Here is a 27,919-nt window from a genome sequence, read left to right as displayed (position 1 = left end):
CATGGGGGGCGCGGTGGGGGACAGTATGTGAGTTTGGGAGTGGACCCTGGAGACAAGACAACTGTCCTGCGTAAGGGAGAGGGCAGGAGGGAGGGGCTGAGAAAGGGGACGGGGAGGCTCTGTTCTTTTTTAAACAGGAATGGCTGCACACCAATGCCAAGCTGTTTGCTTTAGTGCGGCGCACCCTTCGCCTTGCTCACAAACCTCGCAGCTCTGGAGACAGGTGGCATGTCTATGTGAGCATGAAAACGGCAGAAGAGATCCCATTTCAGGTCTGGGTCCCTGGAAATGGGAGTGCGTGGGGGAGGCGTGTTAGAATGGAAGACCCCTGGACTTTTCAGATGTCAGTGGAGAGCATTACATGCCCCCAGGGTGTGGATCAAGGTTTCAAGCTATCTTTCCTCCACTGAGTTCAAGAGGCCGGGAGACCCCAGCTGCTTCTTGGTTTTACCAGATCTATCTACATGAGGCTTTGACTTGTATCGTAGTTTTAATCAAATGGGCTCGTGCTATGCTCGAGGCTCTGCCTTGTGTTTTCCATTTCACATTGTGAGAATATTTCTTTGTTCTCTATCTGTACCTGGGTCAACATACTCTTTTTAACAGCTGCATAGCAGGCTGTTTTATCCATGACCCCAGATTTATTGAATCCTTCCAATACACTTAGGTTGTGGCCGATTTTCTGCCACTGCAAAGACATCTTTCATCGACACCACCTCTGGGTCTTTGGGCCTTTGGAAGGGTGTTCTATAGGCTGAACGGGGGCTGCAGATCCAAGGGCTGGAGATGTGAAAATCTGAGAGGCACTTTCCTCTGCGGAAGGCCTGCTTGAAGGCTCCCCAGAGTACAGACAGACAGAAGTATAGACTTCTTTCTGCTACTTGTCAATTTCTCCCCAGGTATGAAAATACTCAGCAAAGTGGAAACAGTCTTATTAGTTGAAGTTTTGATACCTGAGTCCTCAGACCTCTTAGATAAGCACAGAGGGCTGATGGTAAAAAAATCACCATGGAGGCCGAGGCAACACGGGTGCACCTCGTGCACGCAGCTCTGTGTTAAGTGTGTTAGCCACATTCTCTGCTCTCGCCCGCACCCAGGCCCCAAGACAGTTCCGTGATCCCATTTTAGCAGCTGGAGATGCTGAGGCTCATGTGTGCCAAGTGAAGGATCTGGGATTCGAACCCGGGACATTTCCTCCTGTCCACAAAGCCACCTGAGTCTGCACTGTCTGATTCAGACCAGATTGTGGCAAACAGTGATGACCCAGAAAGGGGTCCGAGCAGGGGGAGTGCTGTCAGCCGCGAAATTCCAAAGGATGATTCATCGGGCATTTCGGACTTTGAAGTCTTATCTTCCCAGCTCTAAGGGAAGTTGACTTTGGGTCACTGAGACCGGGCAGTGTTTTTGTGGACCCGAATAAACAAAGTGGTGAGGCTGAGGCTGGGATAAAGGACCCACCCCAAGGGCCAGACCCGTGTGTCTCCTCCTTCTCCATGGGCCCCAGTGACCAGCTCCGACACAGAAGGATGCTCACACATCCTGCTCAATGAGTACCAGACAGTTCCAATCGTCCAAAGAGCAAACAACGCAACAGAACAGCAAAACGCCTTTTGACGTACCCCCGACACCCCAGCGGGCTCCTGGCCGACCTGGCTGCCCCTCTGAGACCTCGACCGAGGTACCTGAGAGATTGTGGATGTCTCTGCGGCCAGACCCACATCTCCAGATGGCTGCCGTTCTACTTGCTCTGAACTGTTCATCGAGTTTTCCATTGAAGACTGTGAATTCTGCTCGTCAGAAGCATCTGAGGGAAAAAGCAAGACGACAGAAGCTGTTTTCAGACACGGGAGATGCGGAGCCAGATGGACCAACTACTAAAAATACCTGGAATTGGGTAGTTTTGTGGCCAGGCGGTCTGTCAGGACGGCAAGGAGGCTGGGGGGCTTGGGAAGTGCCTTGCTTATTCTTAGGGATCTCATTTTAAGCAGCCAGGCCCCACTCTAGCCCTGCGGCCTCTGACCCTTCCCCTTGCACACCTATTACCTACCAAGTGCCCTGAGAGGCCACCTAAAGGATGCTACAGGATGCTTTGTGCTGCGTGCACCTGGCGCCCTCTGGTGGACACAGCACGCTCCAACCATCATGGCTGCTGACTCCTCCCTCTTCCTTTAGGGAGCCTGCCTTCTCCAGCTGGGGAATCCACAGAGGTAACTTGCCCCTTTGTAAACATTTCTCTTAATAATATGGATATTTTTCTGATTGTCATTGCAAGAAACAGAAAATACAGAAAAAAATTAAATCACCAACTATCTTGCCATCCACAGCTACCACACCACTAACATTTTAGAGGATTTAGAGGATCCATCTTTCCAGATGTTTTCTCCCTACATGCCTACAGTTCTACACTCTCCCCAACTAGGGACCTCATAGTATTTTGGAAGACTTTCTCCAAAATACATGTCCTCAAAAACTCTGTAAATACAAGAGCCTCCAAGATGGCCGCACAGCATTCTATCAAGCAATTGCTTATTTAATGAGTCCCGTTTTGCCAGTCATTTGAGCTGTTTCTCATGCATCGGTCTCCCTGCTCCCCCCACCATGTTCCTTCAGCAGAAGGAAGGTGCAGGCCCTAGCGGGTTGTGTGAGGTGATGCGGCTTTGGAAGAAGGGGGAACGGCCGTCGTACCTGAAGCTTATTTTGGGCACAGAGCGCAGGGAGGGAGCAGCCACATCACGCCCAGGGCTCAGCTCTGCTTGCATTCGAGACACCAACAACATATGTCACCCTAATGTGTAAAGAGTGCACTAAAATACTCAAGAACGCCTTACTTTCTGGGGTTTCTGAGGCAGAGGCATAACAAAGGGGAAAAAAAATTCCAGGCTTAAGTTCTAAAGCAGGCAAGCAACATGGGGAAATGGGGGAAAGCAGGCAGCACTCCAGGGCTGGGGACAGGGCGGGAAGGAGCTGCAGCCCTCCTCCCAAGGAGGCTGACCCTCAGCCCATCCATCCCAGGGGAGCCCAGGGGAGCTTCGGTTAACACACGCTCTCACTTCCCCTAAACCAGCAGTCCTGATCGCTCAGGGCAGTGCCAGGAAACCCGACACCCCGCCAGAGTCTGAGCTGGGTTCTCCTGCCACCACGGGGAGGGTCAGGGGTCCACCTCACTGAGGCCCCTGGGCTACACCTACAAGCTGGTGTCTGGGGAGGGGGACACAGGGTCTAGAAACCGGCCTGGGTTCTAATACTGCCTCTGCCCCTTGTTCCTGGGTCTCAGATCCCTCACCCTCCGTCAAGTCAAGGTTGACAGTAGCCGCCCCGTTGAGCCGCTGTGAGGATTAAATGGAAAGACAGAAGTATCCAAGCAGCAAAATAATCCCAGGTGGGAGTAAATGAGGGATTATCTAGGGCAGAGAAACAAACTCCCCATAAACCTGCCATATCTTTGATATTTTTAGTTTTACCTTTAAAATCCATGTAACAGCAGTTCCTCAAAAATTTTAAAATAGAATTCCTGTACGACTCAGCAATTCCATTTGTAGGATAGACCCACAAGAACTGAAAACAGGTCCTCAAACTGACACCTGTACACAAATACAGCGACACTATTCACGACGGCCAAAAGGTGGACACAGCCCAAATGTCAATTAACGGATGAACGGATAAACAAAATGTGGTCCATCCACACAATGGAATATTATTCAGCCATAAAAAGGAATGAAGCACTGACACAGGCTACAATGTGGACGAACCTTGAAAATATGATGCTGATTGAAAGAAGTCCGCCAAAAGTCACATATTCCATGACTCTCTTTATATATATGAAATGTCCAGATAATGTTTCTGTCTCTGTCCACAGAGACAGAAACCAGGCTGGTGGTTGCTAGGGACTGGGGGGAATGGGGAGTGACAGCCAAAAGATACAGGGTTTCCTTTTAGAGTGATGAGAACAGTTTGGAACTAGACAGAGGTGATGACTGCACAACATTATGAATGTGCTAAACGGTACTGAACTGCTCAATTTAAAATGCTTCCTTTTATGCTACGGGAATTTCATCTCAATTTAAAAAAAAGAAAATATCCATGTTAACCTTATATTCTAGTTCATAATATATGTTTGCTTTAACAAACCTTTGCAGCTGTTATCGTCCTCCTTCTCTGTGACTACAGATCCTTTTCTGCCCTACCTGGTGGGCTTTGCAGAGTGGAGAGGAAGGTAAGGGCCCCGTTGCAGGCTTAGAAATCATGAAGGTGGCCGGTCACCCAGAAAGTCACACTAATCCCTTGACCGGCCCAAGAGCGCAGTGGGAACTGGCCTTAGAGCTGGCGGAGCGTTCCAGGCCTCGCTGCAGCGGCCTGATTCTCTTAACCCAACAGCACTGGAACCAGCTCAGGGGAAATTATTTTCCGAGGGCCTAAATTTAGTCCAGGGAGTTTGGACATTATGTCATTCCCTGAACTCACTCAGCAGTAAACAAGTTCAAAGCAAGGTCAACAGCTGGCGACCAACTCGCCCTGCCCCGCAGGCAGTAGGCCCCAACCTGGGAAGGCCCGAGGGTCCGCCTCTTGTCCTTCCCGCAGGAGCTCGGCAGCCCCGGGCTGTGGGCAGGCAGGCCTGGCCGCCAGCGCGGTCCCTCCTGGTCAAAGCTGGGCAACTGTGCCGGCCCAGAGGCCTGGCCCGGCCAGGAGGGACCCCGGTGTGGCTCCCACCTGGACCTGTGATGGGGCGTGGGGCTGCGGATGGTAGGGAGAGGTTATGGAAGCACCGACCCCAGACGTAATCCCGCTGCCGAGCTCTACCGGACCCTTTAGGGCAAAGCAGCCGCACACCCCAAACACGGGAGAAACGAGGCTATGGCCAGAAAGTAAGAAGCCACTGGGACTTCCTGGCGGTCCAGTGGTTAAGACTCCCAATGCAAAAACAAACAAGCAAACAAACAAACCCAGCAAGCAAGAAGCCAGGAGTGGTCCGCACCTGGCCCCGCAGGCCCCGCCCCCAGCTTCCCCAGGATCGCTCCGCCCTCCCGCTGCCCCACCCCCGCGAGCCCCGCCTCCTTTCCAGCCTCCTGAGGAGAGGCAACTTTTATTGGTCTCATCTTATGAACAAGGAAGCAGGAAGGCACGCAGGTGATGCTGCTGGCCTGAGGCCACTCGGCCAGCAAGGGTCGGCTCAGATGTGACGAGCTGTCCTGTGTCCACGGCCCCGTCCCAGCACCTCCCCCCGCCAGGCCTGGGCGGGGGGGCCCCATGGGAACGAGAGGGGATGCCCACGTGCTGTACACGGGAGAAGGCGGCGCCAAAGTCCCTGGGACAGAGTTCTCAACTGGGGACGATTCTGTCCCCTGCTCCCCCAGGGGACATTTGGCCCCATCTAGAAACATTTTTGGTGTCACGACTGGGGGTGGGGCATGCCACTGGCATCTAGTGACAGGGGTGCTTCTTAATACCCCGCCACGCACAGGACTCCCCACAGCAAAGACTCATCCGGCCTCACATGCCCACAGTGCCCAGGCTGAAAGGCCCTGCTCTGCCGTTCCGCCCACCGGCTCGCTGGAGGAAGACCCCGCAGGGCCTACAGAGGGCGTGCCCTTCGTCTCCACAGCCCCCTTCCAGGGCCGCGTCCTGCACACCCACTCACACCTGAGCAAAGAAGCAAAGAGGCGTGCACACAAGACTCCCTCCAGCACTGTCGGTGTAGGAAAAAGACAGAAACAACCCAAATGACCACCAACGCGGGGACTATTTAAATAAATCATGGCACATTCACGTCATTCAATGATAGGCTGGTAAAGAAAATAAGACAAACCCGTGTGTCCTAACGTGGAATTATCTCCATGGTGATGGCTAAGCGAAAGCGTTCTAAAGAGAAAGGTTATCATCTTATACAGATGCTTCTAGGTGCAGACTGTCTCTGGAAGGCTACAAAACAGACTCAGCAGTGGTCCGCCCTGAGGAGGGGGACGACCCTGGAGAGCTGGGGGCGCACTTCAATCTGCATCCTAATTCATGGTTGTTTCCCCTGTGTAGGGTTACCTGCACCCCCTTCACAGAGGTGCTCCTGGCACATGGGCATCTTCCCCCGCACGTTCCCAGGCACTGCCCTGCAGTCCCTTCTGCCTGGGTTGCTCAGTTCCCTCCTATCTCTGCTCATCCTTTAAGACTAAGTCAGACAGCACCTCCTCTGGGAAGCCTTCCAGGCTCCCTTTCCTTACTGCATCTCACTGTGAGCTCAAAAGCCCCCTTAGGGGCCAGGCAGTGCCATGAATGAGACAAATATTTAATTCCAACACAAATAAGCTTTGTAAAGAAAATCTAAAGGAATATTCTCTTCTTCCTCAAAGAAATGTGCATTCCCCCAGCCTCTCAGCCTTTTACTTTTCCACTCTTACTAGAGAAAAAGGTTCAAGAAACATATTAACTTTCCTTTTAAATCAACAATGAGAAAAACAGGGAATTCCCTGGCGGTCCAGTGGTTAGGACTCTGTGCTTTCTCTGCCAAGTGCCCGGGTTCAATCCCTGGCCAGGGAACTAAGATCCCACAAGCCACAGAGACAAAAAAAACAAACAAACAAAAACAGAAAACAACAGTGATCTCACGGTGTAATACATGGCAACTGCCTTTGGCCTCAGCGTCAGGGAGACAATAGGGTGTGGTGGGGAGTGTGGTAACTGGTGAATGTAGGTCCTCCTGGCCCTCTCTGGAGAGGCAGACACATCTCTGCTCTAGTTGGTTGCTGCTCAATGGAAGTGCAGGTCCAGTATTGCCAGATCTTCCCACTTTTCAAGAGAGGCTGGAAATCGATCTTATTTTAAGTGAAATCGCTCAACTTTTCGATTTCGGCATCGACAACCTGCTGTAAAGCACAGGGAGCTCAGCTCAGTGCTCTGTGATGACCTAGATGGGGGGGAAGGAGGTCCAAGGAGGGGATACAGGTATACATATAGCTGACTCACTTCACTGTACAGCAGAAACTAACACAACATTGTAAAGCAATTTTACTCCAATAAAAAAAAAAATTTCGGCCTCGAGTTCCAATTAAAAATAAAAACACCACTGGGCTCCATGGTCACACCCGCACACCACATGCTCGATCTAGTCTGTCTGCGACCGCTGTAGACTGTAATTCTCAGCTTCAGTGCTTGTCTTGCCCGCGAGTTCTTGGGAGTCAGGAGTGGGACTCAACTGACTGTCACCCAGGACTGGCATGGAGTTTTGCATGGGGCTGACGTGGGTGAAGTGTGTGGAACAGAACGGAAGGGGATGTGAATGAACTCCGCAACACAGGACGGCCTTCTCCCAAGGAGATGCAAGCATCTGGAAGCCCGGACTCCAGGCCAGCTGCCTTGCCCCACCAGGTAAGAGCATATCAGCCCGGACCTCTCCCTGGAACCCCCAACTCCGCACTCGGGCATCTGCAGGCACTCCAGATGGCCCTGGCCCTGCTCCTCCACACTCCACACCCCACTGGCCCAGCCCTTCCACCTCTCCCATCACAGGTGGGGGCAAGGCCGTCCCTCCAGGTGCCGAGAGTCACTCTCCAGTCCCCTCTCTCACAGCCCACACACCGCCCATCGAACACACTCTCACCTCTGCCCCCGAAACACACCTTGATATTAGACAATCAGGGACTACTGTTCAATTTCTTAGGTGCAATAATGGTCATCGTGACTACGTAAGAGAATGTCCTTATTTTTAAAAGATGCATGCTGAAGTGTTTAGAGACAAAACGTCATAAGGTCTACAACTCAATGTCAAATGGCCTCAGAAAAAAATACTTTTAAGCAAAGCAAAAAAACACAAAAAAACACAAAAAGCAAACCAAACCACAACCCCCCTCCAACAAAAACCAAAAACCCCAAAACATTAAACATTAACAACTGACGAGTTTGGCTGGTGGGTATACAGGAGAGTATTATACTATTCGTTCAATTTTTCTGTATACTGGAAAATATTTCACTTAAAGAGAATCCAGAGGGACTTCCCCGGTGGTCCAGTGGCTAAGACTCTGTGCTCCCAACGTACGGGGCCCAGGTTCGATCCCTGGTTGAGGAACTAGATCCCACGTGCCATGAATAAGAGTTTGCGCGCCCGCAACCAAGACCCAGTGCAGCCAAATAAACAAACATTAAAATAAATAAATAAACAGAAGACTCAAGATTAAACAAATAAAGAGAAGCCAGAAACCTCAAAATAAACCAGCCTATAAATACACATATACACGTATACACACGTCCTCCGCAATCAGACCCCTTCTTACCACCTCATCAGCCACCATCCTCTCCCATCTGGACAACTACAGTAGCCCCCTCGCTGGTCTCCCTGCCTCCGCCCTGGCCTCCCCATCGTCTGATTCAATCACGGCAACCAAGGTGATTCTTCATATCACGGCATTCAAACTCCCAAGGGCTCCTGTCTCACTCAGCATAAAGACCCGGGTCTGTGAAGTGGCCTATGAGCCCCGACACTCGAGGTCCCGCCTCCTCTCTGACCTCATCTCGCTTGTTGAGACCCTCATGCCTTCTTCCCCAGCCACGCTGAGCACGCTCCTGCCACAGGGCCTTTGCACCGCCCCCAATGTTCTTCTCCCTCCCCTAACCTGAGCTTGCTCCCTCCCCTAACCTGAGCCTCGTTTGCTCTCACGTCAGCTTCTCAGTGAGGTCTTCCCTGACTATCCTATTTAAAATGCAACCCTAACCCACTCCCCTTTCTTACTTTATAATTCTCCAAAGCACTTATTTTCCAAATATTACATTGTATGATTCTTTTTAATTGCTCCTCAAGAATATGAGCTCCAGGCATTACCTTTCTTCTACCATCACCTTCTGGGGGCCGGCACTTGGCAGGACCTCCTTAAAGACCCTTCCAACTGCCTGGCTGAAGGCTGGCCGGAGAGAGGCCCCCTCTGAGCCCAGCCCCTGAGGGCACATACCTTCGGCCCCGGGGAGCTCCTTCCCGTCGGCCTGGGCCTCATCCGCCTTGGCATCGGTGCCGTCACCGGGCGCGGCCGAGGTGGGCTCAGGGGCGGGGCTGGAGTTGCTGCTGTTCTCCTGTTTGATGGGGGAGGCGTCTGCAATGGAGCTCTGGTTGCTGTTATCATCTGCACAGGGTGGGGGGGGAACAGAACCACAGCGTGAAATGCCGCGGCTGCTGACTCAAGGCGTTGGGGGGGCTCAGTCCCCCCGGCCTTGCTGCCCGCAGCCCTACAGGACACTCTCCCGGGGGAGGAGACACCTCTTCCTCCTGAGGCCGCTGAGCTGCCCACCCAGGGCCGCCCCACACGTCCTGCGCGGGGTGGAGGCTCATCTGAGCTCCCCCTCCCCGACTCACTGAGGGGACTCCTGTGTTAGCGGCAGCCGACTGCAGACGGTGGCCCGGCACATTGAAAATCTTTGGGCCAAAAAAAAAAAAAAAAAAAAAAAGGGGGACTTCCCTGGCAGTCCAGTGGTTAAGAATGCGAGCTCCCACTGCAGGCAACACGGGTTCGGGTTTGATCCCTGGTCGGGGAACTAAGATCCTACATGCCACGCAGTGTGGCCAAAAATAAGTAAATAAAACAAAATCTTTGGGGGTCACGTGAGGTCTCGTTCTGGGTGAAGAAACCAGACATCTCGTGGGCCTGGCTCTGAAGCACTGCAAAGGCCAAAATGGTCCCACAAGGCAGCACTGTCAAACCGTTTCATCAGATCTGATCCAGCTGTGGACCAATTCCACTTGATACAAAATAAAAGGCAGAGAAAGGGCAACAAGTTCACAACAGAAAGTGGATATTCTACAGGACAACCGGCCCAGGCTTTCCAACAAGTCCACGCAACTAAAGAAAAAAAAATAAAAGGAGAAGCAGAGAAGATTACTGTCGTATTACAGATTAAAGAAATTTAAGAGACCTCACAACTAGGCATGACGTATGGAATTTATCTGTACCCTGTTTTGAAGGTGCCAGCTCTGAGAGACATTTGGGGACAAACGGGGAATCTGAATACAGTCTGGAGTTTAAAAGTAAGGAATTAATTTTTTTAGGAGTGATAATGGTACAGTGGGTAGATAGAAATGTCATTTATCAGTGATGCGTGCTGAAGTGTTTAGGTACAGACTTAAGTATCGTGATGTGGGGAAACGCACTTTAAAATCTTCTAGCATGGGCTGCACACAATTGTCAGAATTCCCTGAATTTTACACTCGAGAGCTGTGCATTTTTTTACTTGTAAATTGTAGTTCAATTAAAAAACTTAACACATTCAAAAAAATAGATGAGGCAAATGTGGCATAACGTTATGAAAACCTAGGTGGGTAGGCACATGGCTTTCATCATACTATTCTCTCTACTATTCTCTATTATGACATTTTTTCATAATAAAAAGGAAAAGGGGAAGAAAGTTAGCTGGGCAAGGGCATTAGGGGTTGAGCTGGGGGGCCAAGCTGGGGATCCTGGGGCACATCCCCCCCCTTGCCCTGGACACCCTTTCTTGGGCACAAAGAGTCATTTTATTTTATTAGTTTTTTGGCCGTACCGTGAGGCTTGTGGGATCTTAGTTCTCTGACCAGGGATCAAACCCAGGCCCTCAGCAGTGAAAGTGCTGAGTCCTAACCACTGGACCGCCAGGGAAGGCCCCACAGTTTGCCTTTTGATACTGAGTTATTCCCCAAGGGGGTGCACCATTCCTGGGGGTACTGCAATACCAGGTCGATGTGTGGAGGGGACACACATCCACACACAGCAAGCTCCTATTCCAACCGCCTGCTCCAAAAATCCATTCAATATATTGTCCTTGGATAGAGGACGTATCAGATATTAAACTGATAAGAACAGATACTACACTCGATCTTAGCCGAAAGGCCGAGAAGCGAGCAAAGAGTCATTTTAAACTACAGATACCCATGTGGTGTTACCCTGCTTTCCTGGGCCATGCTGTGCGCCTGGGATCAAGGCCATTTTTGTAAAAATGAGAGAGAGAGAAAGAAAGAAACAGACAGGGAAGGAAGGAGAGGAGAGAAAACGAGAAGCACATCGACACATCCAGGGCACCTACTACATGCCAGGCACCAGGCCAGGGCATTTACAGTCACCTCGTTTAATCTCAACAACCTCCCGGATAGGGAAACTGAGTCCCAGCAGCAGAGCCCCTGGGTCGGGCTGGTCTGCCCAGCCCCAAACCCCGAGTCTTTCCTCTACCTCAACCTGGTGAGGAAGCGCCAGGCAGCCCTGCAGCCCTGACTTGGTAAATTGCATCTTATTTTAAGTGTACTCTGGGGCGCTCATTACACAAAAGCATCCTCTCGTGAATTCTGGGACTTAAAAAAAAAAAGATATAAACTCCCTCGATTTACCTTTCGAGAAAATCTCAGCCTCCTTCCTATGCCGAGATACATGGCCGTGTGTGTTGGAAGCACGGAAGGCGGAGGCTCAACCTCTGGGTCCCAGCGTTAGGTCGTGCTCATTAAGGACAGTAAGCGCTAATGTTTAACACGTCAGCTGCCCTGAGCCTTGCCCGGTAACCTGTTAACGGCGTGACCCGGATGCTTGGGCTGGCCTCAGGTGGATCCTGGAGACGGATGCCCTGTCCCTTCATGTCCTCCTGTGGCCATCCTCCCGCCTGTAGCCTTCCAGGTAACTCTAACCGGGCCCATAGCTTTCCCTGAGCTTTCACTCCCTGCAGGCGGACTCGGTCTTTCTCGGCTGCACATGTACTAAAATGGGAGGTGAGCATGGTTCCTGAGTCAGGGACCTGGGTTGCTCAGTGTTCTAGATTTTTCTGGGCTAGTGGCCGTGAACTGGAATTCTGCCTCCTCCAAAACGACTGCAGATGCCAGCACTGGCCTTTATGAACTTCCTAACTCTGCACAAGTTACTTCGCCTCCTCGAGCCTTACCTTCGCCGTCTGTACAAAGGTGGCTCATCACCAGGATTAAATGAGGTAATGCCCAAAATGGGCTGAGCAAGATGCTTGGCACACTGCAACGGCTTCTTAAATGTGAGCTACTGGTACGCCAAGGCCTTTCAGGGATTATCTTATTCAATATTCATAACGACCTTGGGAAGTAGGCATTACCACCCCAAGGCTACGTGTTCAATACCTAGCCCAGGATCACACCATGATGGGTAGATCCTAGGAGAGTCACATTAGAATCCAGGTGGGATCCTGCCCTCTGCTCGAAAAGGTTCTCACCTGTAATTCTATGAATTAACTGAAACTGAGCCAGGCCAGGGGCCTCCTCAGTCCCCAGAGAGTGGGGATGCTAACCAGTGACAGAGGGACAGGGTGCGTCCCAACTCAAATACCTATTTCTGAAAATGAAATGCATCCCGACTAAAACTATACGGCCAGTTGTTGGGGGGTGTGTGTGTGTGTGTGTGTGTGAGTGTAAGACACTTTCTTGACACGTTAACTGTCAGCGAACACCCCCCCTGTGCTTCTCTGAAGCCAGTTCAGCAACAAGCAAGACTCCTTGCCCTTGGAGCTTGTGACTGTTTTCCAGACTAGTCAGTTTGGGCAAATGGGGAAGTTTGCTGGCCTCCCTTCCCCCAGAGTAAGACAGCCCGGATCTGGAGGGTTACAAACTAGATCCAACCAATATTCCCTCTTGACTTACTTGTTTATTTATCTAACATCACCTTGTTGCGCAAAAAGGCTTGGGTGGTCAGAAGTACAAAGACACTGAAGCTGGGATCAAGACAGAGAAAGGCAAGTGCTGGGAGCTCCTAGACCGGCAGGGCCAGGCTGGGGACAGAACAGGAGGTGAGCCTGGTGGGTCTGGAGAGGCCACGCTCTCCCCACAGGGGCAGCTGCTCCTGTTGCAGCGGGCTGCGGCCTCGAGGAAGAACACGCCCAAGGGCTGGCAGATCTGATTTCTCAAAGGATGGGAGAAATGCAAATTTTCTGATTTATAAATATCAGAAACTCAATTTTTTAGAAACTTCTGGTTCAACTCTCTGAGGTTAGAAGTCAGGTAGTGGTTTTCCATGGTGGGTTGGGGAATGACCGGGAGGGGACAACACGGGGATTGCCGGGAACATTCTGTCCTGATTTGGGCTGGTGACAAAGGTGTGTGCAGTTTGTGAACATCTCATGGAGCCACACACTTACGATCTGTGCCTTTCCTCTCAGATAAAAAGGTAAAAAAAAACCCACCAGCAGCATCAAAACAACTGCAGACTGGCTAAAGCATGTCAACAGCCTGGATCTGATCAGTGGGACACTGGTTACAACTTTTGAAACAAGACAGCAAAGGAAGTTAGGCAGTTGATGTAGAAGGGAAGGTCCTAGGGTCCCAGACTGATTCACATGAAGTCAGAAATCCAGTTAGAGCTTCCCAGTAGCCCAAGCAAAATAGGAAATAAGAATCATTGATATGATATGTCAGGCCCAGGAGGGAAAAAGATAAGATTCCCCCAAAAAACTTCCTGGGCACATGGGGCTAACAGAACACGTCCTGTGACATTTGTGTCACTGGGTGAGAAGGAGGTCTTATTTAATGTCTCTGGCTCATTTTATGACTCTTGGCTTTGCTGCTCTGGGAAAAGCAGCTTCTTCTCCTCTGCTGAGCCTCCTCCTTGGCACAGAAGCCTCCCGGTCCTGCCCAGCCCTCCTACCCCTCGACTGGAATGTGAACAAACCTGCTGGTAAAACAAAAACACAACCAAGTGCTGCGGGCAGGAGAGGGGCCCGGCTGGCTGGCTGGCTGCGGGGAGCTCACCGTGCATGTCCATCATTCCCGGGGAGGAGCTGTTCTCCGGGGTGGTCACCTCTGAGCCACACTTCTCATCTTTGCCCTTTTTCTTGTTCTTGTTTTTCTGGAGGAGAAAAATGATGCAGAAACCGAGTCATCAAATTGTGTGTGTGTGTGTGCACGCGCGAGTGAGACCCTGGGGAGCGAGATGAATATTTTATTCCGCTGACTCATCCTGGAGCCCCCAGGGCTCTGGAGGGCTCCACTGGCCCGCATTTGAACACGTCCCAGGAGGAGCCTCACCTGCTTTGGAATCAAGGAGCCCTGTGGAGGGGAGGCTTCTGGGGCTGCGCTGGGAGGCTGGGGGTAAGGCTGCCTTGCTTCTGGGGCCAGCCCCGCAGGTATGCAAACACGCTGGCTGGCGGGAATTTCCTCTGGGGAAAAGGCCATGGTCACCCTGCCCGAAGCAGGTACAGTACAGGGATGCCAGGTAAGGGATGGAAAAGACAGCTCACACATTTCCACCATCATCAGGCCCCTGGGACTGCCTTCCTCAAAGACAGTCAGCTGACTTCCGGCCCGACACTGGGGACCAGGTGAGGAGGGAAAGCCCAGGGGGGGAGGGAAAGGTCAAGGGGATGCTTTTGTACATGGTTCCATTTTTTACGGATGGAATGGAATTGTGTGGAAACAACCTAACTGTGTCCATTGGTAAAAGACTTGTTAAACACATTACAGCACATTCATTCAACGCAGTGGGATGTGACAATCACAGAGTCCAAGTACAAGCTCTTCCTGTACTAATATGGAAGGATCCGCAGAAATATTCACATATTAAAATATTTCAGTATCTCCAAGATGTATTAAAGAAACGTGCAGAACATGTGAACAGGATGCTGCCACTGGTGGTAAAGGAAGAGCATAAATGAGCGTGTGTTTGTATTTTTGCGTGCACGAGCTCTCTGGAAGGATAAACAAACACTGCTTGTCTCCAAGGAAAAGAGCTGGATGGGGTTGGAGGTGTTCAGCCGGGATGGGAAGCAGATGTATAAAAAGATAAGACTGTAAAAAAAAAGTAACATTTGAAGAATATGCAAACCTATAGAAACAGAAAGTAGACTGGTGGTTTCCAGGATCTTGGGGAGGGTATGCGTTTTGTGTTCGGGGTAATGAAAATGTTCTGGAATTATAGCGGTGATGGTTGCACAACTGTAAATATACCGACACTGACTGGCACACTTTAAAAGAGTGAATTTTATGGCACGTGAATCGTTTTAGTTTTAAAAAAGAGTTTTAAAGTAACAATTGAATTTTGTAACGTGTTTTACCTATTTAAGAGAAGACAATTTTCAAGAGTTCTGAAGAAAAAAAAAATGATGTAACCACGTCATTACTGGGTGTTTGAAAACAAGAAAAGAGGGACTTCTGTTGGCGGTCAGGTAGTTAAGGCTCCACGCTTCCAATGCAGGGGACGTGGGTTTGATCCCTGGTCAGGGAACTAAGATCCCACATGCCGTGCGGCCAAAAATAAACCAACCAAAAACAAAAACATGGAAAGCTATCTCTTCCCACTGAAGATTACCGGCCACAACCATCAGAGATTCGGATCCAGCTATCCAGGGTGAGGCCCGGGAACCTGCATTTTGTTGAGACTCCCAGGGGATCTAAGGCTCAGCCAGGCGCGGGACCCACCACCCTAGAGAAAGGGGGGAGGAGTATTGTACATCTTGGCTCAGAGATGACAGCGAATTAGCATCCGAGCACTGTCTGCACAGCTGTGCTGAGCTAAATTCTTCCCATATGATATACTGCCTTTGCTCTGTTGCAGAAACCCCAGGAGCTGGATGTTACTGTTCTACAGCACAAAAGAGGGAACTAACCCAGCAAGGTGGGGTCACCCGTCTGGCATCACAAGTTAATTGGGGGTAGTCTGTCCAAATCCAAATCTTGAGGTCTTTGCCCAGCCCCAGGCTGCCCTGTCCTTCCCGATAGCCCATATATTACATTCTCTCCTTCGTCACAATCCACTTGGCACTTCCCTGATGTCTGTTTCATGCTATTCTATAATTATCTTCCCCCAACAAGATTATAAATTCCTTGAGAGCAGGGACCACATCTTCTCAAACGCAACCGGCGTTTATACAACACCTAATGATGTGCAAGGCGCAGACGTGGGCAAGAGCCAGGAGCTGCCTTCGAGGAGGCTGGCTGCACTCTGCTCTCCCTCCGGAACGGCCGGCACCAAAGGCCAGGACAGTCTATGTCGGTGCCTCTGGGGAAAGCAGCCCTGGTGGCTCCACGAACCAGCCCAGGCGAGGACCAGAGGGGATGACGAGCCCCCACGTTCTCCGCCCAGCACCGACCCACCCAGGGGCTGCATGTGATCAAAGGGTCAAGAATGGAGCCTCAGCCCTGCCAGGAGACCCACGACTCGTGGGGCAGGTCACTGGAGACTGTGGAGGGAGGCTTTATCCCGCGGTTCTTTTTTTATTCTTGGCCACGCCACACGGCAGGCAGGATCTTAGTTCCCCGACCAGGGATTGAACCCGTGCCCTCTGCAGTGGTACTGTGGAATCTTAACCACTGGACCGCCAGGGAAGTCTCTGCCCCGCTTTATGGCCCCTAGAAACCTACCAATCATGCCCACTGTCACGACTGGAGGCATGTGGTCAGTGTGAGCTGAGCCATCCTTGCATAGTAGGGAAGGCACTCAGGCAGGACGAACAGCCCATGCAAAGGCCTGTCAGTGGGACCATTCTGGATTTTGACTGGAAATGAGAGCAGCTGACCTGTGGGTCTTTGAGGGTAACTGGCCTGGGACCCACCAAGCTGAAAAACTATCCGTGATGCGGGGCAGGTCTGTCATCAATGCCTCCCTGAGATCAAGCGCAGCCACAAGGCCTTCCTCTAGCGGTCATAGTCGCCGCCCCTCCTGGAACCCTCCCCTGTCAATGGCCCCTGCTTCTCCGCACCAGACTTTCACGCTGGGGTCACCCTTCACCAGCAGCTCCAACCACCAGAAGGCTCTCCAAGAGTGGAGAGTATATGCTTTGGAGTCAAAAGACCTGACATTTGCTGTGTGACTCTGGGGAAACGGCTTTGCCTCTCTGAGCCTGTGTCTTCCCTTGTCCAGAGTGGATAAAGAGCTCACTTCACAAAGTAGTGCCTGGCAGATGGTCAGGTGCCAGGAATGACACCACAACGATGGGGGAGGTACCTGTCTGCAGGTACCGCCAAGCCCACCGCAAAGCCATGGTGCCCAGGGCCTCAGGGAGAGGATAACTCTGCACTAAGCAGTGTGCCCACTGGCAAACCATGGGGCTGTCAGCCCTGAAGAGGTGACTTACAGGGGACATTCCCCACCTCTCTGAGGGCCAAACTCTGGGGCTGGATGATGGGGGGAGGGGTAGACACAGGTTCAGCAGCCTCTCCAGCCCTAAGCTGGGTCCTTCTGCTGCCCAAGTGGCCTTGGCCCCAGGGTCCCCGCATGGTGGGTGGCAGTGGACAGCCCCCTCTCCCTGTGATGGGAGGGAGTGTGGATGGACAGCCCCACCCCAGGGGACCGGCCCCACATACTCACATCGTCAACCTTTGGCTCCGTCACAGGGACCCACTTGTAGATTCGCAGGGATGTGTCACCCACAGTCACCCACTTCTTCTCCCTGCAGAGGATGAGGAAGAACCCATTACCAGGGGGCTTCGGGGGCAGGCCCTTGCTCACGCCGGCAGGGGGCACAGGCCGCACTCCCTTGGAGCAGCTGTGACGCGGTGACAGCTCCAGGCAGGGCTGAGAGAACATCTCCGGATCACACAGACGAGGGCTTGAATCCTAGCTCTGCCGCTCACTGGCTGGGGGCCCCTGGGCAAGTCACTTCGCCAGCCTGAGCCTCAGTTTCCCCATCTGCTAGACCACATGGGGTCGTCAATCTCTCCAGGCTGCCGCGAGTGAGACAAAGCATGTCGCATGTCGACTGCTTCCTGTGCCTGGAAGAGTGCCTCGTGAGACCGGAGGGGAGGGCGGGGCTGCCACTGGGATGATTCCTCTGGATGGAGGGAATCAGCCCCGGTTCCTCCAGCCTTCACCCCCCAGAGCCGGCGAACTGGGCCACCCGAGACCCTCTGGGCAGCAGAGAGGGCTTCAGACCAACAGGGCACTTCCTCCGTGAGGGTGGGAGGGTCTTCCCCAAGGGCACCCAGGGGCTCACCCTGCCCCCCTCACCCTGCACCCTGCCTCCGAGGTCGTGGGAAGGGAAGCAGGAGCTGACAGCATGAGTAACCACCCCAGGCTCTTCCGGGCAAATGCCAGTTAGATCAGCCCCGGGGAATGGAGAGCAGGGGGGAACCTGGATGCCCAGTGGCCTCGGCCCCAAGGGCAGTCCCCAGATGCTGAAACCGAGGGGCTGCGACAGGGAAGCACAGCCCCGTCTGCGGGCAGCCACGGCCGGGAGGTTGCCTGCCCCGAGACCCTATACGTCGGTTCGGAGACAGGCTTCAGTTCCAGGGTCTCAGCTCCTAACGTCTGCACAGCTGCCCCCGATCCACCCCCAGCCGCATCCTAAACTCCTGGGGCACAGTGCCCAGGGGCCCCCAGCTGCCAAAGGCAGGTTGATGGTGAGAAGCAAATCACAAGCCATGAGAAGGAAACGGGGTGACTGCTTTCCACTAAGGGTGATGATGGTAATTACCACTCTCTCCTCCTACCTCTCTGCTTCGAGCATCATCCTTCTCTAGCTATATCACCCCAGCCTCCCAACTTCGGTCCTCAACCTCTGGCAGCCTACGAGTCAGGTCCTGTCACCTCCTGCCCCTAACACTAGGAGTGACAGCCAGAGGCCGCGTGCCTGAGGACACCACGGCTAAGGGAGAGCCCCCCTCAGAAGGAAAGCTGGGGTTTCAACCAGGGAGCTGGGCTCTGGAGTCCACGACTGATGGGACAGTCAGACGTACACCTGCTGTAGATGGCATAGCGGCCGGGAGCCCTCAGCAATGTTAGCGACACGGGGTCCACCGGAGCCGAGAATTACGTGTGGCTGTGGGCGCCTCGTCCAGCCTCCCCACCAAGACCTTGGCCTTGGGTCCTCTCCTCCATGGGCAAGTAGCCCTCCCAAGCTGGTGGGACACGTTACCGCCACCTGGCACTGGGGGTTCCGGGTGCCCAAGCACACTCAAAACCAGCTGAGCCAAACCACGGACACTTCCATACCCCAAACTGTGCCTGCGCGGGTCCCAAAGCCCCCGGCTGGCGGAAGCGAGGGCCTGGCTTTTCCTTATTCTACTATGACCATTTCTAGTGCCTTCTGTGTGCTAAGCACTGTACACACTCTAATCATCCCATAACCTCTCGTGGCAGTAACTGTCACCTTTCCTGTCTGACGGATAAAGAAACTGAGGCAGGGGGAGGTGGAGTCATTCTCCCCAGAGCCGGTGTTCAAAGCTCCATGCCGCACTGCTTTTTGGAGTAACCTCCCCTGCCCCATCCCTGCCCCGTTTAGCCCTGAGAGAATTAAACAAAGTCAGGCACCTAAGTCACCACCCACCTGTCCCCAGCCTCTCAGAGGCAGGATGGACGATTCACGACCCCAAGTCTTTCCCCACCTTCATGCTGAATAATCAGCAGGTACCTGGAAGGGACAGAGACATTCCAAGAAACAACCTTGGTGACAAAGCAACAATCCTAATGGCCATTGTGCGCTGAGGGCTTCCGTGCCAAGCACTTTACTTACATGCCCTCTCTCCCGACAATTGCCAACAGACCTGTGAGAGGGAGACTACTGTCACCCCACTTTATAGATGGGGAAATGGGAGGCCCAGAGAAGTTATACCAGTAGCTCACGGTCACACAGCTAGTCAACGGCAGAACCAGGACTGGACACGGGCTCTGACCCCTGCTATTCTGTCTCCCATGAAAAACTACTAAGAAATGACTCCACAGAGCACATCGGTGACAGAAGCTGGACAAATCGCCCAAATCCCATGCAAATGGCCAAAGGCACTCATTACTCACAAGCCCCTCAACTGGCTTCTTTGGCCCGGGCCCCAGTAGGTCAGCAAATCCAAGGCTTGATTGTGTTAAAAAAAAAAAAAAAAAGTAATTGACTTGCAATACACAGGACACCTCTCAGGGCAGAAAGTATGCCAGATCTGGGCTTCGCAGCCCACACCTGAGCCAAGAGGAATGTATCAAGTGGCAGGTAGCTTCCCAGAGAGGTTACAGGCCCTGCAGGTTCGGACCTGAACACAGCTAGGTTCTGGTGCCTCCCTCGGTCCGAGTTCCCAACTCACCCCAGGGATTAGAAACCGTTCTCCAGTTGCATTTCTAGGTGTGGGCATTGAGGGGCCATGGGACAGAGGGAAGAACATTGAGAACCCGACCTCAGCCTGGTATCCGGCCAGCAGCCACCCAGGGAGACACAGGCCCCAGAGCTCAGGGGCGAGTCACTGAGTGAGTAGCCGGTACTTCGGAGACACATCCAGGGAGCGCCGGGTGTGTCATCAAGCCAGCGGCCTGGCAGCGCCTCGGGAAATGACACAGGGACTCCAGAGAGCAGCTGAGAGTTCCCACTACCACCTCCAAATCCATCACCCTAGAACACACAGCCCCCCAAGCCCAAAGGAAGGTATTAAGCTGTACTTAATTACATCCGCAGTGGCAAACAAGTAGCCAACGGGCGTGTTTTGTCTGGCCCCCACGGTACTTTTAAAAATTTGAATCAATTACCAGACTTAAAAAAAAAAAAAAGAAGCCAGACCCCACATTAAAATGCAGATTCCTGGCCACTCTCAAAAACACGTCCTGGCCACGAGGGGCCCACATGCCCCGAGGAGCACTGACTCTCTCCAGATGGGGCCCTGGGGCTCCCTCGGATCCCCCAGGTCTCGCCACCTGCAGGCACTGGGCTCGGATTCACCACAACCACCAGGCCGCAGCCCAACCTTGCCACGAAGCTGCCCTGGGCACGGCCTGAGCCCTCCTGCCTTGCTGGCCCCTGGTAACCAGGCCAGGCTTAAGTGCCTCTCTCTTCCCCACCAGGCTTGGGCTCCTGGACAAAAGAAGCAAATGAGGTCCCAGCTGTAGGAATAGAGCCCCAAACGCTCCTCCCCAGCACAGGCTCCTGTGTAAACTGTGCGCACCCTTCTCCCCAGATTCTCTAGACCGAGGGCAATTTCTAATGTTCCCCCAAGGTCAGGTCCAAGGAAGGGCTAGCCAGCCAGGGTGACCTGACTCCCTCAAAGAGGGCTCCGAACCCCTCACTTCCGATCCACTTCTCAGGGCTAGTCCTTGATGCTGCAGGAGGCCTGGCTACAGCTGGCCTCATCCTAACTAGGCCCAGGCCCGCTTGACCTGCCCTGTGCCTGGTAGAAGGGTGCCCCTGGAAGTACCAAGGTGAGGGTTTAGGCACAGTCAAACCTCCCCCCGCCCCCAGAGACAGGCGGGAAGTCTCGGGGAACAGGCCTCTCTGTCTTCACAAGCCACCGAGGGACCCTTCAGACCACGGATCCAGGGGTCCCAGGCCTAAGCCTACTTCGAGGCTCAAGGCTTTGCCTCCCGCCCAGGGACTCCCCCTGCCCTGCTTTTCTCCGCCCACACGGGGCCTCCTAACCCTGCCCCAGCTTCCCCAAAAGGAGCCCACCATTTCGTTCTTCCTTCTTGTTCTAGCTGCCTCTCACTCCACCAACCTGCCTTGCTGGGACACAGAAAGGAGAGGAGAAACGGCCGGCAGCTACCGACAGGGTGGCCACGGTTGGCTGCTGGCTTTTTCCAGGGCAGGGGAAGGGTAGGGCTGGCAGAAGGGGGCATTTTTAGGGGTCCCTGGGACTGAGGAGAAATACCACCCTAGGCTTACAGGCTAAGTGGTATGCCAGGCACCTCCATTCTGGATTTAAATAAACAAAACAAAACAAAACAGAATGCAGAGTTAAATTGGAATTTCAGATAAATGACGAATAATTTTTTTAGTGTAAGTATGTCTCAATTAGTGCATGGGACATACTTACACTAAAAAAAAAAAGGAAGTATTTAAAAATATTATTTCTTTGTTTATCTGAAATTCAAATTTAACTGGGTGTCCCATAATTTTATTTGCTAAATCTGGCAACCCACTGTCCCAGCCAGTGGTGAAATGCACAGTTGGTGGCCACACAGTTAATAAACAACCCCAGACCACAAGGGCTGACTGGAAGACGCATTCTGAAGGCACAGCGAGGGTGAGATTTGGCTTCTCCGGGCTGGGGAAACCCAGGAAACAAGGCGAAGGCTTTTTTTTACTTAGAATGGGCAGGAGAAAAAGAAAAAGAAAGAAAAAAAAATCAGCAAAATGCAAGTTTCTACCCCACAGTAAGGACCGCATTTAATGACTGCTCCTGTGTGCAGGATAAGTGCTTTTCGAGACATGATGCTATTCCAGAAGGGGAGAAGGTAGCACAGGAACCTCTTGTCGTGGTTAGAGAAGTTATGTGCTTAGCCCAAGGTCACACTGGAAGCCCAGCCATGAGATCCCAAAGCCTGAGGTCTTCTAGGAGACTTGACTCGTAGTTTCCCAAGACACAAAAAAGGAAGGGAGACACGTTCTCCTCTCGTCCCCCCAAACACAGGCCTCGCCGGCAGCGGGCTAAGCAACACTGAGGGCCACCAGGCCGGCTGCTCTGGGGCCGGCAGGGTGGAAAACCCCACACAGCTCCATCTGCCCTCCCAGCAGAGCAGCTGTCAGGGTGCAGGAGCCTCCGTCAGGCCGGGAACCTGGAGCACAAGGCCCCGCCAAGCCTCCCGCAGCACGGAAAGGCAGCTGGCCCCCACCCCTTTCTCACCTCCAGGCTGCTGACAGAAGGGACTCAGGCCCAGACAACAGCTCTTTCTTTGCACAGGCGTTCAGGCAGGGGACCACTCCAGCCTTCCCTCTGGGAATCCCGCAGGAGAGGGGGTGGTGGGCTTGTTTTCCCGTGTGCGTTTTGGCCTGCAGCTGTTTCTGCCATTTTTAAATGGCTCCAGTCCGGGCACGGGGCGCCCTGCGCACCAGGGGAGCTCCCACGGCAGGGAAGACTTGGATCTCAACTTTGGAAGGCCTTCCCTTCTCACGGTTCTGAAAATTCTTTGTCCCACTAGAGCCAAACCCAGCCCTCGGCCGGGCATCCGGCCATCTGCAGACAGCCCTTTCCATAGGAGGCCCGGGAGCACGTGGACTTTATTGATTTTCCTCTTGCCTTTTTTGTTGGGTTTGACTCAGAAAGGACAGCTAACTTGTGACACGGCTAGACTGGAGGCTAGCCCCCAGTGGTTTTGAGGGACCGAGGCGAGGCGTTACTCAAGAAATGACACCCCTAAACATAAACAGAGCCTGCCACGGGGCCTGCGGGGGTTTGCAGGCTTTAAATAAAGGGTCAGGATGAGCCCGCGGGCGCTGACACTCGAACGGCGCTGCGGCTCCTCTCCCTCCCTGACCCTGGTGAGGCCGTGGGAAAAAAATAATAAAGTTGAAATCCGGGAGCTGGGAGTTTTCAACAAGTCCGCCCCAACCTGGCGATCGGCTCGCGCCTCGGGCCTGGCCCTCGGGCTGATTCCGAGACAGACCCGGACGAGGCCGGGGAAACGTTCAGTCGTATTAATTACAACCAGGCCACGCCGGACGGAATCTCACGTGAGCTGGAGAAACCGCACGGCCGACACCGAGTCCCCCTCGCCCCCTCGCCCCCGGCGCAGAGAACAAAAACAACGGCTGTCTCCGCAAAACAAACGCAAGCTGCCGGGTTCGGACAGGCAGACGCGGCCCAGGACCGGGGTCTGGCCCCCAACATTCGCTTGCCCAGACCCCCGCGCCCGGGTCCGGGCACAGCGGGGCGGGAGGGGGGAGCCCGGAGCCCCGGGCCCCGCGGCCGCCGCCGGCGTTTCCTCCTCGCGCTCGCCCCCATCTTTCTTCCTCGCCAAGAGCCCTCGCTCCAGGCAGCCCAAAGCGCTAAATTTAAACGGCTCGCGCTCTGCAAACTCCGCAGACTCGAGGGCGCCGGGCCTGGGAGGCGGGGAGCGAGCGAGCCAGCCAGCCAGCCGGCCGGGGAGGAGGGAGGGAGGGAGGGAGAGAGGGAGGCCCGGCGCGGGCAAGGGCGCGGGGGCCGGCGCTGCGCCGCCCGGGGCGCGCGGGTAGGAGACGGAGACGGCGGCGGCGGCCCGCTCGGTGCCTGCACAATGGAGCTCGCGCTCTCCCCTCTGCCGCCTGCATCGCGGCCCCGGCGCGCGGGAAGCCGCTTTCATGTGACTTGCACAAAACGAAATGGCTTCTGGGGCCGGCCCCGAGCCCCCCTCCCGGGAGCCGAGCGCCGCGCCGGGGACTGCCCGCCGCTCCACCGCCCGGCCCGGGGCGCCCGCCGCCTCCAGGCTGCCGCCGCCGCGCCAGGTGGGCGACAGGCGCGAGCGCACCTGGGCAGCGGCCGCGGCCCCCGCCGCGCGCAGGTGACCCGGCTCGCGCGCCGCCCGCCCTCTCCAACTCCTGGGCCCGCGGGCGGCCCGGGGCGCTGCGCCCCGCCGGCTTTTTGTATCTGGTCTCGGGGTTCGGGGCGGCCGCGGCGCGAGCCTGCAACCGAACGAGAGAACAAGCCGGCGCCTCCGCTTACCATTTGCGCACTTTCTCGATAGCCGCCATGACCCTCTTGATATCATCTTTGGCCCGGCTCCTGGTCTCGGCTCGAACCGACCTGCCCGACATGGTTCTGGCGGGGAGAGAGAGGCTGGGGGAGCGCGCCCGCCGGGTCCTGCTCGCGCTCCGCGGCGGCCACACTCGCGCCCGCCCGCCCGCTCACTCACACAGAGACACACACACAGACACACACACACACACACAGACACACACACACTCGCACACATACACACACACACACACAAAGCCTAGTGCCGCCGCGCGCCCAGGGCCCAGTGCGCAAGCGCCGGGCGGCAGCTGCACCGAGCAGGGGGAGCAGCGCCGCCGCGGCCGCCGGTAGTGCGGCCTCCGGGCGCCGCTACCGCCGCGGGGCAGCGCCGCGAGCCTCTCCGCCCACCCGGGGGAGGCGCCCGCGACCCCCCGCTCCCCGGGGAGGCGGCGAGGGGTACCCGGCGACCCCCGGCTCCGGGCACGCGGAGGGGAGGCTGGCCGGCGGACGTGCGCGCGGACACTTACTCGGAGGCCGCAGGTGCCGGGGGCTCCCCGGGAGAGGGCGGGCCGGCGGGGCGGCCGGCCGTGGAGGGAGCGCATTCCTGGGGAGCCAGCGCGGCAGCCCATCCGCTGCCCCGGGTGTGTGGCAGCGTCTGCAGTAATGGAAGTTTCCTGTGGGGCTCCCGACTTCTCCGAGTTGAAGGCGCCGATTCGGGACGCGAGGCGCTCTTGGAAAGAGTTGAGAAACGCGGACCTCTGCTGACCCTCTGCCCGGTTTAAATACGCGAGCTAGGACGTCGCTTCCCTATCCTTCGTCCTTTTGGAAAACGAGGGTGGGAGGAAAGGTGCCTGGGGTGACCACTAGAGACATCCGACCTTGCTTATGAAAGAGCTTTCGGCGCAGTAAAAGCTCGATGATTATTTATCAGCATTTCAACAGGGGCTCTTAGATCTTTCCTCCTAGTGATAAGTTGCCCTCGCCATAAATAAGGTCAGGGAGCCCACGCTGGGGTTTCTGTTCGAGAACCACGAGTTGAGTTTAAGTCACTCCTGATGTAAGTCCCAGGCTCAGCCCAGGTGCTGCCACCTCACAAATGACCCTGGCAGGTAAAATGGACTGGCCAGCGACAAGGAGGACTTCTGGGCTGGTTTCTTCCCCGTGGTGCCTTACGACAGCTCCGCTCGAATCTGCAATTACCAGGATAAGCCAGGGGCCTCAACCTTATGTTCAGCTGCAGCTAAATTATCTTGACCAGAGCCAATTCGTGCCCAGGTGGATGCTGGGGAAAAAGAATGACCCCGTTAGCAAGCCCAGTGCCTTGGAGATCAACTAACCCAACATCAGTCATTTTACATGGAGGGAAACTGAGTCCCAGGGAAGTTCAAGGACACAGCCATGAGCTAGATGTTTGTCTTCCGCTCATTCTAAAACCAAGCCCTTTCCCCTGAGGTTTTGGTTTGGGGGAGAAAAGCTTCTGGCGATACGGAGTGGAAGCTGCACTGCAGGCCTTTTCCTATGCATGTCCTTTTACCATCCCAAACCCCAAGTTCCTGATGTGAGGATTATATGGGAAAACATGTAACAGTGGGTCATAAGACAGCAGTCTCATACCATTGGCCCTCTGACTTACCTGGCCAGCAGATACATGCTTAAGGTTACACAGAACTTTTTAAAGCATATATTTGAATTAAAAATGGGAACATATATTTAAAACTCCAAGTACTGAATGATGAATGGACAAATGGGCATATCTATACAATAGAATATTATTCAGCCATCAAAAAGGAATAAAGTACTGATACACGCCACGGCATGGATGAACTTTGAAAACATCCTAAGTAAAAGAAGCCAGTCACAAAAAGACACATATTGTATGATTCCACTTATATGAGTTATCTAGACTAGGCAAATCCCTAGAGACAGAAAGCCAGACAGACGTACGATGATATCGATGACATCTTAATAGCCGCTCCCTGTGTGTGGGGGGGAATGAGGAGTGACTTCAAATGGGTACAGGTTTTCCTTTTGGGGTGATAAAGTTCTGAAAGTAGGTAGTGGTGATGGTTGCACAACATTGTGAATGTGCTTTCTGTCGCCGAATCGCACACTTTAAAATTGTTGCAGTGGCCAGTTTTACATTATGTGTATTTTGCCACCATACAAAGAAATCCAAATATCCAGCTTCTCTAGAGATAGCAGAAGACCTGCGAACTGGGCCCCACGCGCCACACGGCAACAGTCAGCTGGAGCCGAGAAGCCCTGTGCCCCTCAGATAGAGCTCACTAGGTCACCAACGTGTCACCCAGTCACTGTACTCATTTGTGTTACCACATGGCCCCGAAGGTGTTTGTGTGTTTGATCTCCGATTAAACTATAAGGCTCTCTACAAATGTTCTTTATAAATGTAGTACGGCACTTTTTATAGTTTCCTGTCCCCTGTGGATAGTTTTACACTTCTTTCTTTCAACAAAGCACACTTGTTTTATAGTCTGTGTCTGATCATTCTGATATTTGAAGTATCTGAGAGTCTGTTTCTGCTGGTTCTTACTCATGGTGTCCTATTTCTTTGTGATCTGTCTGGTTCTCCTTGACCTTGCTGGACATTGTATTTTAAAATTTATTTATAGGGATAATCTGAGGCCTAGAGTGAAGTTACCTTCCTCTCGAGTTGCTTTACATTTGCTCTGCCGGACTCCTGAGGGCACTGCTAGTGCAGGATGACCAACATCCAAGTTCAGGGCTCGTGGGTCCCTGGACCCCCAGGTGATGCCAATATAGGTTGCCTAAGTGAGTGAGACTGATTTGCTTATTGTACCCAGGGTGGGGTCAGTGATGTGCTGCAGCTGACTGCCAAGCCTGCGCTTCCCAACTCTGTTCAGTGACCTCCTATCAATAGTTCTAAATCAGCCATGGCGGAACATTTACGCTATGGAAATTGGCAAATGCTATAATACATCAGGACCCTTTCCCAACCCCACCAAGGGCTGGTGATAAGCATTTACCAGCACACCACTGGGCAAGGTCTCATCTCCCACCCAGTGTGGACCCTGGACTTTGATTTCCGACCTCTTGCCTCAAGAAAACCATTCACACTGAAGTTCAAATATGCCAGACTTGGCAAATATCTACAGGGTTCGAGTGGCTTCCTTGCTGGATTAGCTGTCAGGGTTCTCTTTTTCCTTCAGTTTCACCTATTCCTTGCTATCTTGTCAGCATGTGGTGGCTTTTAGGATTTTTTAAAATATGTTTTCTAGCATATGTTCTAGCATTTTTAGTTGCTTTCAGCTTGAGCGTTGGTCTGAATAACTAGTTACCAGAGACTGGAAGTCAAGCTCTCTCTGAATGTTTGTGATAATCTTAGACACGTTAAAGGAGTGATCGTGGGGTTCCAGAGGTGAGTTACTTAGTCATGGCTTGTGTCTTGACCTAACTGTGCCTCATCTGTAAAATGGGGATGAAAATAAGACCTGCCTCACAGAGTTATGTGAATTAAAAACAGTATTTGTCAGGGAAAGTGGGGGGAGGGATACATTAGGAGTTTGGGATTAACATATACACACTACTATATATAAAATAGATAACCAACAAGTACCTACTGTATAGCACAGGGAACTATACCTCAATATTTTGTAATAACCTATA

At 53.4% G+C, this 27,919-nt stretch overlaps 2 protein-coding genes and 1 pseudogene across 3 annotated transcripts in view; all 3 read right to left on the bottom strand.

Annotated features, from left to right (window-relative positions):
* Nucleotides 1–24,512, bottom strand: part of BCL7A (BAF chromatin remodeling complex subunit BCL7A) — a 29,063-nt gene extending 4,551 nt beyond the window's left edge. Inside the window, exons 1-5 of one of the 2 annotated variants that reach the window (XM_030860218.2) lie at nucleotides 24,263–24,512; nucleotides 17,244–17,325; nucleotides 13,691–13,787; nucleotides 8,928–9,095; nucleotides 1,683–1,804 (exon numbers count right to left, since the gene is read on the bottom strand). In XM_030860218.2, coding sequence (XP_030716078.1) covers nucleotides 1,683–1,804; nucleotides 8,928–9,095; nucleotides 13,691–13,787; nucleotides 17,244–17,325; nucleotides 24,263–24,354 — 561 coding nt within the window. In that variant the 5' untranslated portion in view covers nucleotides 24,355–24,512. Of the gene's footprint in view, nucleotides 1–1,619; nucleotides 1,805–8,927; nucleotides 9,096–13,690; nucleotides 13,788–17,243; nucleotides 17,326–24,262 lie in introns of both variants that reach the window. The other variant, XM_030860217.2, reaches the window with a different exon arrangement.
* Nucleotides 10,642–10,844, bottom strand: LOC115855547 (U2 spliceosomal RNA; annotated as a pseudogene).
* The window catches only part of CFAP251 (cilia and flagella associated protein 251), a 90,737-nt gene continuing 80,061 nt past the window's right edge, over nucleotides 17,244–27,919 (bottom strand). Inside the window, exons 24-25 of the mRNA XM_060311066.1 lie at nucleotides 24,802–25,004; nucleotides 17,244–17,325 (exon numbers count right to left, since the gene is read on the bottom strand). Coding sequence (XP_060167049.1) covers nucleotides 17,299–17,325; nucleotides 24,802–25,004 — 230 coding nt within the window. The 3' untranslated portion in view covers nucleotides 17,244–17,298. The remainder of the gene's footprint in view (nucleotides 17,326–24,801; nucleotides 25,005–27,919) is intronic.

Source organism: Globicephala melas, chromosome 13 (genome assembly GCF_963455315.2).
Source record: "Globicephala melas chromosome 13, mGloMel1.2, whole genome shotgun sequence".
Classification (NCBI taxonomy): Eukaryota; Metazoa; Chordata; class Mammalia; order Artiodactyla; family Delphinidae; genus Globicephala; species Globicephala melas.
Note: the sequence above shows the minus strand (reverse complement) of the source record. Positions and strands in the feature narration are given on the sequence as shown.